Source organism: Synchiropus splendidus, chromosome 11 (assembly GCF_027744825.2).
Source record: "Synchiropus splendidus isolate RoL2022-P1 chromosome 11, RoL_Sspl_1.0, whole genome shotgun sequence".
In the NCBI taxonomy this organism is placed as follows: Eukaryota; Metazoa; Chordata; class Actinopteri; order Syngnathiformes; family Callionymidae; genus Synchiropus; species Synchiropus splendidus.
Genome location: NC_071344.1, coordinates 22,084,657 through 22,097,876, shown reverse-complemented (window position 1 = coordinate 22,097,876; position 13,220 = coordinate 22,084,657). Strand labels below are relative to the sequence as shown.

General features: G+C 43.7%; 1 protein-coding gene and 4 non-coding genes across 5 annotated transcripts; 3 read left to right on the top strand and 2 right to left on the bottom strand.

The window, feature by feature from the left end:
* Positions 1–2,237: 2,237 nt before the first annotated feature.
* Positions 2,238–2,350, bottom strand: LOC128767814 (U5 spliceosomal RNA). The gene has a single exon (XR_008416177.1). It is a non-coding gene; the product is annotated as a U5 spliceosomal RNA (small nuclear RNA).
* A 2,119-nt stretch (positions 2,351–4,469) lies between these two features.
* Positions 4,470–4,543, top strand: trnai-aau (transfer RNA isoleucine (anticodon AAU)). Its single transcript has one exon. It is a non-coding gene; the product is annotated as a tRNA-Ile (tRNA).
* Positions 4,544–5,737: 1,194 nt separating this feature from the next.
* LOC128767809 (U5 spliceosomal RNA) lies at positions 5,738–5,848 on the top strand. Its single transcript, XR_008416172.1, has one exon. It is a non-coding gene; the product is annotated as a U5 spliceosomal RNA (small nuclear RNA).
* A 2,719-nt stretch (positions 5,849–8,567) lies between these two features.
* On the top strand, positions 8,568–8,641 carry trnan-guu (transfer RNA asparagine (anticodon GUU)). Its single transcript has one exon. It is a non-coding gene; the product is annotated as a tRNA-Asn (tRNA).
* Positions 8,642–11,770: 3,129 nt separating this feature from the next.
* Positions 11,771–12,673, bottom strand: LOC128767778 (lamin-A-like). Its single transcript, XM_053880067.1, has 2 exons — positions 12,351–12,673; positions 11,771–11,918 (listed from the first exon to the last, which is right to left on the bottom strand). The coding sequence occupies exons 1-2, from the start codon at positions 12,656–12,658 to the stop codon at positions 11,807–11,809; spliced, it is 420 nt and encodes a 139-aa protein (XP_053736042.1). The 5' UTR covers positions 12,659–12,673; the 3' UTR covers positions 11,771–11,806.
* Positions 12,674–13,220: the final 547 nt, after the last annotated feature.

Below are 13,220 nucleotides of genomic sequence, written 5' to 3'. Positions count from 1 at the left end.
GTTGGGGTCTCCAAATTGACACCTGATTGGTTAAACTGTGTGTGTTTGGTTGGTTGGAACAAAAACCTGCAGCCCTTTCTGGGACAGTTTGGTGACCCCTGTTTGAGAGGATTGGTTTTATGGAGATCAACATCATGTCTGTCAGAGTGAGTACATGAATGATGTTTTTACTGCAAGATAAAGCAGGTCTCGTCCCTGGGTCGGCTCAAACCACCAACCGTTCGGTTAAAAGCCGAACGCGCTAACCTATTGCACCACGGAGACATGCTGATACAGAACAAATTGTGGATCTGTGAACAAAAGTTTTTTCAGTTTTCAAGGATTGAAGAATGTGCAGAAGGATTGTGTGATTGAAGTCAGTGATAGCGATGTGTTTTCAGCAAAGAGAGAGTGTGAAAGAAAGATGGTAGCAGTACTTTAGGGAATAAATGAATAAAGAGAATGAGAGCAAAAGGTTCCACCATTTCATCTTTGAATTGACCAACACGGTCTTCCACTTCTTTGTCACAAACCTCATTGAACCGATCGCATGGACATTGTGTTGTCACATGGCTCGCATCACTTAGTCGTGTTGAAAAGCTTGTGTCCCAAAACAGTTGTACATAAATACCAATGGTGACAGTGAATCGCTCTGATGCTGAAATCTTGTCTCAGTGTTTTGCATTCAAAAGTTGTTGTCAAAAGCACGGATTACACATGTTATGTCAAAGTGCCAGCACAAGGTCAGAAGCTCCAAGCTAATAGTCAACGCTGGTTGTCCTGGGCAAGAACCAGGAAAACGACAACCTATGGGACAGGGGTCCACCCAAAGGGGTTTATGGCTTGATCATGATCATGGTGACTGATCGATTGGAGCGTCCCGATGTGGTTCCCATACCAGGGGCCAAACTACGACACCATATGGGACGTACCTGGAATAAATGAGGAAGTTTAGGAAAAGGGTGATCACATCATTAACTGTAGCTAGGATTTGGAAGTGTAAAGCTGTCACAAAACAAGAGTAAAGTTTGTGATACTGTGCTTCAATATTTCAGATCATCTGTTCAGATGATCTACCCAGACGAGACACTGGAAAATTACGCCTGATGTTCCAGAATGCAACCAGATTCATCCAAAACCAACACAAACTTTTCACTTCACCAGCTTTCTACAACAGGTGTAGAGCTGTAACTACTTCAGGCTCCATGTTTGCAGTTTGGCTAGTCACAGCTTGGTGAGTCCATCCACTACTACATGCCTTTCCACCAAGCATTACAGGTTGGGATGCAGTCGAAAACTCAGGGAGAAGGTTAGGAATGAAGAAGGTCACAGAGAAGGTCACAGAGTTTTGTGTTTTGGCAGATTTAACTGGTGAAATTAGTTCAAAGTACTCACGATATGCTTTGCAGGTGAGTCAGCGATTTTGGCACAATTACAAATCATGATGAAAAAAATTAATGAAGAACTGAAGGAAATGAATGAAGGACATTCTACAATCTTTCGGACTTCTGAGTCAGTAGGAATCCAAAATAGGCAAAAGAGCGACAGAGAGGGGCGAGCAGGGCAGACATCACAACATTTAGAAAATGAAGCTCAAGTATTCCAACCCACATTCAGAACACTCACACTGCTATATTTTGGCTGATGCATCAATTTATGTACAGAGTGGAACTGAGTAGATACATATCTTGAGCTGACATGGACTTAAAAAAATAGAGAAGCTGAGGGGCCGAACTGAGTCGGCCAAAAACCTCATCTCACCGCATGTTTGTTCATCCGCTATTTTCGATTTCTCTTTGTGACAGTGAATGTTCATTGACAGGAATCTGTGCAATGGTGTTCTTGTGTAAACTGTAGCTTCCTTCCAAGCAGTTGACCTGGGTTCAATTCTCAGGCTTTGCCAATTGTTTTTGCCATCTAACCATGGATGGCAGAATATTTGTGCCTCAACTGTCAACACCACAAATGTCCCATTAAGGCTGGACGCGGACGACCAACACGTAGGTCTCAATGGGATGAAACAGCCAAACGTGCTGACCAATTACGTCACAGAGACATGAGAATGAGGATCTCTACAAAAAGAGAGACACTTTGAGAGCAGGAAAACATGTTCTGAAAACCATGGAAATGGAGTGATGGCTCAATTGAAGTTAGACAACACACTCTGCTGCTTCATCGATACACATCTTGGGAATAACAACTCTGCACTTGTGATCCAAAGTTATTGACGTGACGAGTTACATTGAACACAATAAGAAGCCCTCCAAGAGCAGAGTGTGAAAAATTAGTATAAGCTCATGTTGTTGCTCTCCACGGAAATCTTTAGTAAAAGGCGAAAGATATATATACGATCTGAAGAGACACATGAGTGAACTACTGACACTGAACCAGAGAAGGAGGTGTATTCTTCCACATCAACCTTTAACTCATCGTGTTGTTCAGCATTTCAACAACCAAGCAGTTCAAGACAATCCTCTGAACCATCGTTTCATTAACATCTGTGAACTGGTGACCGTCTTCTGTCGTCAGTGAACTGTTTTGCACACATATGAGTGATCAGAACACAAAAGAGAATTTTCCCGTGTTCTGCAGTCATCCATGCCACATTGTGCTGGTCTCGGTTGCAAACATCATCCAAAACTGTCGTGATGTACAGGAAGAGGGGAAAATGGACACATATCGCTCTGTAGAAACATACCATAAATAAAGGTCGTGCGAGGAGTCATGTTGCAAAGCTTGTCCCACAAAACAGTTGAACGTAAATGAATGGGATGGAAATCCATATCACTTTTCAAAAAGACAGTGCGCCTTGTTAGACTCACCACCTTCAGATTACTAGACTGACGCGCTGCCTACTGCGCCAACGAGGCTTGGTTGCAGCGTGACTCACCAACCCAACTAGGGTTGGTGGTTCCAGTCCACCCAAGGATGTGATCAGCTTGCAATTAAAATACAAGATTGCACTCACTGTTCCAGAGATGATGCCGATCTCCACGACACACATATCAATCTGTGTCAGAGGGTTCAAACTGATGCACAAGTGGCTCAGTGGGTGCAGATTTGTGTTCCAACCCTGGAAGCACATCGAAGTTAACCGATGAGGTGTCAGCATTTTTTTGTCTTCTAAAAGAAGAAGTGTGAAAAGTTGGGAAATGTCAGTGAGGCACACAGTGGTTTTTGTTGACATCATATTTTCATATCTTATTGCTTAATATACACAGGGCACACTATATATTGGCTGTGGAAACTACGCATGTCGTCGGCACATTAAACATAAATCTATATCATGAAGACTGTCATCAGTTGGTTGTGAGGCGTGACCTTGGCTGTGTCTCTCAAGCGACTCAGCGCTAGATGCTGAAACTACGTGTACTCAAAATGCAATAAAGGATCTGATCGCTCTCTGGGTGGACAACAAACAAAGAGGGAAGATGTCTTTGTATTCATCCAGTTTCTCTAAAACACACATATAGGTTTTCTGATCCTTGAAATGTCTCCTTGTACAACTTGTTCATCACCTTTGTGATCATGGTTCTTCTCCTGCTGTATAGAGAACATAAATAGGGCTCCTTGGTCGAGCAGTGTGATAATGGCTTGGGCTGCGAGAGGTCCTAGGTTCCAGTCCTGGACGAGCCCATGATTATCATCTCAAGGTCACAGATGAGCCGCTCGGTTTTGGAACTTCTGTATCGGCCTTGTTTGAGATTAATCTTTCAGCTGTTACTATAATCCCCTTTCACCCCTCATTTCACTGCCACATCTGACATCTGACTCTCCTGGTGGCCCATTGCAGAGAATCACAAGAGGCAGCTCAGCAGTCTGAAGCATGAAGCAGGTGACCACAGAGCTGCTCAAAACACTGGAAACACATGGCCACGCTCTCATGCCTCTGACCACCTGTAGTTCATTGTTGAGTCCAATGAAAGATCAACTGTGTCGTCTGTAAACACCAATGTCTCTCATTGATCCATTTGTTTATGCTCCATATATTTAGCGCATGAGCTTGATTTGTGCATGTGTTGAGCGAGAGACAAAGACCAAATAACATATATTACAAACATAGCTGAGTCACCATCTATTTCAGGAATAGACTCTCAGTGATGAACACAATGTTCATGTTGTGGTACGTGATGTTTCAAAGGTCAATGTGATTCAAAGGCTTCGATCGGTGCTGAACATTGAAACTTTGCAGGTAAACTACTTTTACTATTTTGATACATTTCTTGTATGAATAATAATCTCAGCTCCAACTTCAGATGACTCACGCCTGTTTCAAAGGCGCGGTTTGGTGGCTCCTTCAAAAAGAATACACCTTTAATCTGCTTCCTTAATCTGCCTGTAATTTGGATCCGTTTCAATCAGGAAGATGGAATTGAGAAAGAAAGGCCTTGAATCCTTGCTGGAGAAACAGACACTGTTGTGACAAGTCCAACGCCAGCTTGCTATATGATAATATCACCTGAAATGTATGAATAATAAGTCCTGCAACTGGCCGGTTAGCTCAGATGGTTAGAACGTGGTGCTAATAACGCCAAAGTCATGGGTTCGATCCCCATACTGGCCACTGTCACATAAAGCTTTAAGGTATTTCTGTTATTTTATCCTGTACATGTGCAACTTCCCCCATTTCATCTCTGTTATTCAATGCTCATGCCTCAGTGAAGCTTCTCATAGAGGAAATGCCTCTCCTCTTCTGTATTTGCATGACACCAGCCCCTGAGATCACATGCCTCATGCTCCACTGACTAACTGTTTTATTGACAGGATATTGCACATCCCAACCTTAAAACTGATCTGAATTCAGGCTAAATATGAAAGAAAACATATAGAGCTTTCTGGATCGCTTTTTTGTGTAGTAGTTCACTTCAAGTTTGACTTTTTTACTGTGTGTATTGGATGAGTATAAATGAATGAGTTCTTTTATTTTATATTTTGCAAATAAGGAGTTTGATATTGAACATTTCTTTTTGTGTAAAATGGCTTCACAGAAAAAAATCAAAATCAATCAAATGTCAACAAACTGAGTTGAACACAGCTTTGTTTTATTGCAGAGATGAATTATAATATGCAAGGACCTTTGCTCTGTTAAACAGGTTGGTGACTCTTGAATGAGCAGTTGTGGTGCACTGATAACTGTTTGTTCACAAAGGAGACGCTTCATCTGCGACAAAAACATGTGGTCTGTGGTAGTGGTCCTCTGGTCAGCTCCTGGAAGTGGCACTGAAGCAGTTGGTGATGAGTCTTCTGTTACAGAATGTCTGCAAAATATAAACCATACATTGATATGTAAACATATATATGTAGGTGATAATTTAACAAAGTATATATCAACCATACAACAGCACATCAACTCACAGGATAAATAGATTTAACACAATGCATTTAACTGTTGTATTAAATGATCACCACAAAGTTCTGTAAACTGTTTGTGGTATGTTTCCACGGAGCGATATGTGTCCATTTTCCCCTCTTCCCGAACATCAGGAAAGTTGTGGATGATGTTTGCGACCGAGACCAGCACGATGTAGGATGGACGACTCCAGAACATGAGACAATTCTCTTTTGTGTTCTGATCACTTATATGTGTGCAAAACAGGTCAATGACAACAGAAGACGATCACTAGTTCACAGATGTTATTGGAACGATGGTGCAGAGGATTGTCTTGAAGTGCTGGTTTGTTCAAAGGCTGAACAACACCATGAGTTAAAGGTTGATGTGGAAGAATACAACTCTTTCTCTGGTTCAGTGTCAGTAGTTCGCTCATGTTTCTCTTCAGATCGTATAAATCTTTCGCCTTTTACTAAAGATTTCTGTGGAGAGGAACAACATGAGCTTATACTAGTTTTTGATGCCCTGCTCTTGTAGGGCTTCTTATTGTGTTCAATGAAACCTGTCTGATTAACGACTTTGGATCACAAGTACGGAGTTGCTATTCCCAAGATGTGTGTCGATGAAGCAGCAGAGTGTGTTGTTTAACTTCAATTGAGCATTCACTCCATTTCCATGGTTTTCAGAACATGTCTTCCTGCTCTCAAAGTGTCTCTCTTTTTGTAGAGATCCTCATTCTCATGTCTCTGTGACGCAATTGGTCAGCACGTTTGGCTGTTGTGGGAAAGGCTGGTGGTTAGAGACCACAGGTGTTCGGTTGGTAATTTCACAGTGCTGTCAGCCCGTACGTTTGCCAGGGGACTGGAATTTTTTGATTTCTGCATTCAAAGGGTTTCACCCAATACTTTGAAGAGACTTCATGAAAAGATCAGACCCTGCCTTGAATTGTTGGACTGTCACAGCATACAGTCTGGTTGAACTCCAGTCAGCTGAATACCAATGAAGTCACACACACTCTGTTACGTGACGGTTCCACAGAGCGATTCCTGGTGGGCACAACATCACTTCATGCGGCGTATTCCACCTCAAGGCACAACACTATTGTCATGTGACAGTTCTGCATACTCAAAATGACCAAAGCATCCTAAACACACACCAACGTTATTGGTTGGACTTGAACCTATGTGGGTACAACCCAATGGATTTCTAGTCCATCGCCTTAACCACTCAGCCACAACAACACTGTTACTCAGCCACTTCATCAGGAATTTAGTTTTGGGTGAATTAGAAATCAGTTGATCACATCATCTCTTCCTCATCTTTCAAGCAACAATGATGATGGCTGCCTTTCAAGCACTTGACCTGGGTTCGATTCCCAGCCACTGCACGTAGCCCATTCCATTCACTCGTGATTCAAAGAACTGGTTTCTTCTGACCATTCACAAATCCACTGAAGGCACGAGTGATGAAGGCCATGGAACTGAAATCCATTGGGGATTTCCCCCGTAGCTTCGAGTCCTTCCAACAACGCAAGGCAGACATTGATTTTTATCCCATTGAGACCTATGTTTTGGTCGTCCGTGTCCAGCCTTAATGGGACATTTGTGGTGTTGACAGTTGAGGCACAAATATTCTGCCATCCATGGTTAGATGGCAAAAACAATTGGCAAAGCCTGAGAATTGAACCCAGGTCAACTGCTTGGAAGGAAGCTACTGTTTACACAAGAACACCATTGCACAGATTCCTGTCAAGGAACCTTCACTTTCACAAATTGACAATAGCAGATTTTCAAACATGCGGTCGACTCAGTTCGGCTCCTCAGCTTCTCTATTTCTTTAAGTCCATGTCAGCTCAAGATATGTATCTACTCAGTTCCACTCTGTACATAAATTGATGCATCAGCCAAAATATAGCAGTGTGAGTGTTATGAATGTGGGTTGGAATACTTGAGCTTCATTTTCTAAATGTTGTGATGTGTGCCCTCCTCGCCCCTCTCTGTCGCTCTTTTGCCTATTTTGGGTTCCTACTGACTCAGAAGTCTGAAACGTTGTAGAATTTCCTTCCTTCATTTCCTTCACTTCTTCATTAATTTTTTTCTTCGTGATTTGTAATTTTGCCAAAATCGCTGACTCACCCGCAAAGCACACAGTACTTTGAACTAATTTCACCAGTTAAGTCTGGCAAAACACAAAAATCTGTGACCTTCTCTGTGACCTTCTTCATTCCTAACCTTCTGCCTGAGATCGACACAGTTTTCAACTGCATCCCAACCTGTAATGCTTGGTGGAAAGGCATGTAGTAGTGGATGGACTCACCAAGCTGTGACTAGCCAAACTGCAAACATGGAGCCTGAAGTAGTTACAGCTCTACACCTGTTTCAGAAAGCTGGTGAAGTGAAAAGTTTGTGTTGGTTTTGGATGAATCAGGTTGCATTCTGGAACATCAGGCGTAATTTTCCAGTGTCTCGTCTGGGCAGATCATCTGAACAGATGATCTGAAATATTGAAGCACTGGATCACAAACTTTACTCCAGTTTTATGACAGCTTTACACTTCCAAATCCTAGCTACAGTTAATGATGTGATCAACCTTTGCCTAAACTTCCTCATTTATTCCAGGTACGTCCCATATGGTGTCGTTGTTTGGCCCCTGGTATGGGAACCACATCGGGACGCTCCGATCGATCAGTCACCATGATCATGATCAAGCCATAAACCCCTTTGGGTGGACCCCTGTCCCATAGGTTGTCGTATTCCTCGTTCTTGCCCAGGACAACCAGCATTGACTATTAGCTTAGTGCTTCTGACCTTGTGCTGGCACTTTGACTTAACATGTGTAATAAGATTGACAGAGATTTGAATGCAAAACACTGAGACAAGATTTCAGCATCAGAGCGATTCACTGTCACCATTGGTATTTATGTACAACTGTTTTGGGACACAAGCTTTGCAACACGACTAAGTGATGCAAGCCATGTGACAACACAATGTCCATGTGATCGGTTCAATGAGGTTTGTGACAAAGAAGTGGAAGACAGTGTTGGTCGATGCAAAGATGAAATGGTGGAACCTTTTGCTCTCCATCTCTTTATTCATTTATTCTCTAAAGCACTGCTACCATCTTTCTTTCACACTCTCTCTTTGCTGAAAAACACATTGCTATCACTGACTTAAATCACACAATCCTTCTGCACAATCTTCAAACCATGAAAACTGAAAAACGTTTGTTCACAGATCCATATATTCTTGTGTAACAGCATGTCTCGATGGCGCAATGGGTTAGCACGTTCGGCTGTTAACCGAAAGGTTGGTGGTTCGAGCCCACCCAGGGACGAGACCTTTTTGTCTTGCAATAAAAACTTCATTCATGTATTCACTCTGACAGACATGATGTTGATTGAAAAAAAAGACAATCCTCTTCAACAGGGGTCACCAAACTGTTCCAGAAAGGGCTGCAGGTTTTAGTTCCAACCAACCAAGCACACACAGTTTAAGCAATCAGGTGTCAATTTGGAGACCCCAACTCTTAACCATCGTTCCATGAACACATGTGAACCTGGGATCGTCTTCTGTTATGATGATTATGATTATAAATATAATATCCAGACAGACAGTCCCTTGTCCCATGATCATAGACATGGTTCATCATACCTGAAGCTGTGTGTGCATGGTACTACTTGTGCTATTTGAGTGTTTTTACAGATATATTTGACAGTTGAAATCTGATCTGAACTGCTGAATGTGTTCCATTTTGCCGAAATCGCTGACTCATACAAGTTCTAAATGGTCTAGTGGTCAGGATTCCTGGTTTTCACCCAAGCGTCCCTGGTTCGACTCCCGTTATGGGAAAACTACCATCATTGTGGTCTGTTGATGTTGTTCAAATGCATTGCAACTATTTCATCATCCACTTTCTAGAAGACAGATTGTTGTTGTTGTTACTCACCTGTTTCAAACCTCTCTTTACTCGAGAGAATGCAGGTTGCTTCTCTCAGGTTGAAAACGAAGCAGCGTTCTCCAGACAAGAAGGACCACCTTACCATGCAGCTTGTCAACTGGACCTTCTCCTGGTCCTCCAGAACCTCGCCAACAACATGACGTTCCTGTACAAGGCAGTGTTTGAACAGATGGGCTAAGTCGAGGAACGACTGTGTACCCAGGCGTGTGTTATTTGAATCTATTTTATGGTGTCATCACTGTAAATTAACTTTTGGATTTTCTTTTGTTGTACAACTGAATTATTTGACATTCAGAGTTGTTTGAAACTGACAGACTGTAGAAAGTAACAAGTTAATTGAAATTTTGCACATCTTCTGGCCTGCTTAGGTCAGGTTTTTTTGGAGTTCGGATCAAAGGATTCCTGATACGTCGGGTTGGATTGACATCCTACCATCCTACCACAGAGACAGCAGTGTGTCAAGACTGCACCACGTGAGGAATTCCTAGTGTGCACTGGGTGGCGAGCCACAGGAACCAGAGGAAAAGAAGATTCATCCACAAGATTGGAGTCGACGACCACATTCCCACTTGGCAAGTGGTGGGATAGGACCAAGCACATTTGTTCATATATGGGCCCCAATGTTACAAACTTTGGGGAGGGAAACAAGGGTTTTTTTTCTTTTTTTTGGCGCCTTTTGTTTTGGTAATTTTCCATATATTTTTCCTTATACAATTATGTTCTATTGCTATGTTGAATTCACCAAAGCTCTGTGAAAGTTTGTTTTCTTTCCGATTTGTTCACTAAAAGATTGACAAACATTGTTGTTGTTTTTTATTGAGGTGTACCACTGGCTATAACAAGCTGAGGTTTTCTTATCTGGTCCATTATCATTATTATGCAAGAGTTTAACTGTTTCCCACTTCAAAAAGGGTAAGAAGGGTTACAACCCCATCTGAACCCAGTTAAGATTGAAATTGGAATTTGCCCCTGCAGCCAAAAAAATAATTCAAACTAAAAATCTACCTGAGGAAAGAAAATTCTGTTGATCAACACCCGCGATAGGACTGTAAGCCACGGAGGAGGCTTTCATGTTTCATGAGGAGGAGCCCAGTCACATAGGGACTGTAATGTAAAGGGAATAATATATGACAGAACCTAAGCCTAGAATTCTGTCACTCATCAGGCCTGCTCATGTGTTTTGAGCGGCTCCCCTGCTGCAGCAGGGAAAAATGTCTCACATGGTTAGCAGAGGTGTTCACTGCCAAGACACACGGAACAGTGGAGAGTGTGTGTTTAAGGTGGAGCTCTCGTGGAGGTGTGTCGCTCTTTCCAAAATCCCTCAGGGCGGAATGTGACACAACTGTACTTGCTAACTGAAGAGAAACACAAACTCGACGGTGAAGAAAGGGATCCGCCGTGCTCAGCGACACATTCCAGGAAGAAACATTAGGGAGTTCCACTACCTGGAGCCGTTTTAAAGGAGATAACTACTGTGTTTAACAGACACACGTTCAGGTGTTTTGACGGGGTGGCTGCCTTATACTTTACTTTACTATATTTGCCATATTTGACGAGAAACCTGGGCTTATAACCACAGTTAGGATCAGTCCTCAATCCTCATCTGCCCTGCTTTACTCTCAAATAAAGCTTTGATGGCACCAACTTGACAACTCTTCAGTCCTAAACTGAAGTCACAGAGAGCAGAGAAGTATGGTAAGGTAAGGTAACTTTATTGTCAAATATGCTACAGTACGAGACATATAGCATGGAGGAAATATCTGTTCTCACAGACCTGGACACGACATACAATCACAGACGAACATAAAGATCACAGACACCACATAAAGATCACAGACAGCAGGATACATGCAACAAAATCGTCACATCAGTCCATCAACCACCGGGAGGAGCACCTAGCTCATGGCAGCATGGCAACATCCTCTGCCCCTGTGGATGGAGCCAAAAGTGCCTGGTGCAGACCCGGGGGCAGAGTAGGAAGGGAGTTCAGCATCATGACAGCCTGGTGGATGAAGCTGTCTCTCAGTCTGCTAGTTCGTGCCCGGTGACTCTGGAACCTTCCCCCTGATGGTAGCAGCGTGAAGAGGCGGTGCGACGGGTGGGTGGGGTCTCCTGCGATCCTCAGGGCTCTCCGAGTGAGGCGAGCCTTGTAGATGTCCAGGAGGGATGGAAGAGGGACCCCGATGATCTTCTCAGCAGTCTTCACCACGCGCTGCAGGGTCTTGCGGCAGGCGATGGTACAAGAGACGAACCACACTGTGATACAGCTGGTCAGAACGCTCTCAATCGTGCCTCTGTAGAAGGTGCACATGATGGGGGACGGAACTCCGGCTCTCTTCAGCTTCCGCAGGAAGTACAGGCGCTGCTGGGCTTTCTTGGCCAGTGCCGTGGTGTTGGTGTTCCAGGTCAGGTCCTGGGAAATGTGAACACCCAGGAACTTGGTGCTGGTGACCTGCTCCACTGCAGCACCAGCGAGAAGCGGGGGATGCAGGACAGGTCGTCTCCTGAAGTCCACCACCATCTCCTTGGTCTTCTCCACGTTCAGGCGAAGGTTGTTGTCATCGCACCACTGGACCAGGCGGCACACCTCGCTCCGGTAGTTGGATTCGTCGTCGTTCCTGATGAGGCCCACCACGGTTGTGTCATCAGCAAACTTAATGAAGAGGATTGAGTCAGACACAGGTGCACAATCATGCGTTAGCAGAGTGAATAAGAGAGGACCCGGAGGTATTCCTGCCAACTCGAAGAAAGATTAAACTAGAGATGAAACTAAAGATGAACTAGAAAGATGTCTTTATATTGATCAAGGGTAAAAAAAAATGACGAAATAATATGGAGTTTAAAACTAACACAAATAAAGTGTGACGAAAGAAGCTGTACAGTATGTTTCCAAATAAACATGTTTGACAGTAAACTCACTTCCAAACAATCACATTCCTAGCAGCAATGAATGAGTGAAAGACAAATACCAGCTGAAGTCTGCTTCCATTTCTTAAGGTGCACATCAAAGAATAACATCCCTGAAAATGAGTGAACTGACCTGAGACACTTCTACGAACCACACAGCAGAACTAGCTCTTCCTACCTGGCCTTCAGCTCCTTGTGCTCCTCCCTCAGCTTGCTGAGATCCAGCTGCAGGCGGGCCCGCTCACTGCGGGCATTGGCCAGCTCAGTCTCGTAGGCGGACTTGATCCCGCTCAGGTCGCGGCTGACCAGAGACTCGGACTCTGTGATGCGCAGTCGTAGCCCGGGGTTCTCTGCCTCCCGGGAGCGCACCTTATCAATATCGATGGCCAGCCGGTCGTTGAGGTTGCCAAGGTTCTCCTTCTCCTGCTGTCTGGTGATGCAAGTAGGGGAAGTGGCACCGCGTTTTTTTTGGCCCGGCGTTTCCATTTTTTTCCACTTTTAGAGAGGGTGACTCACTGTCTGCGGGAAAAGAATGAAAAGGGGTCAGGGTTGGCACTGGACAGTATTGAAATCTTCACAACCGTATTGCTAACTAAACACCCGTACAAGCTAACGTGAGACACAATTTGTTTTTAGTCTCTGTCCTCCGGATGTTTTAACAGCTCAGCATGTTGTCCAGCAGGTCTCAGGTGGCTTTCTCCAAAAACTACAGCCTACATATACATGTACATTGTCTGGCCCATTATCACTCTGGAAAATACGAAATATTCTGCTGTGTCATCTCAGGTCGATGCTATGCTAACTACTCACTAGCTAATGTTCACCAACAGTATTGACTCAGTGATACTGCATCAATATCGTACAGTTCTGTTGTAGTAGATCAAGTACGTGTTTAAGTCGCTTAGCAACTGTCAACAATCACACGCTGAGCTATACTTGAATAACTGCACCTGAATATAAAGTCTATGATCAGCCACTCCTCTCGTAACAGCCAGGTTGTTGCTTGAATAGCTTCAGCTCACTGGCATCACGCTTGCCCGCGATCTAC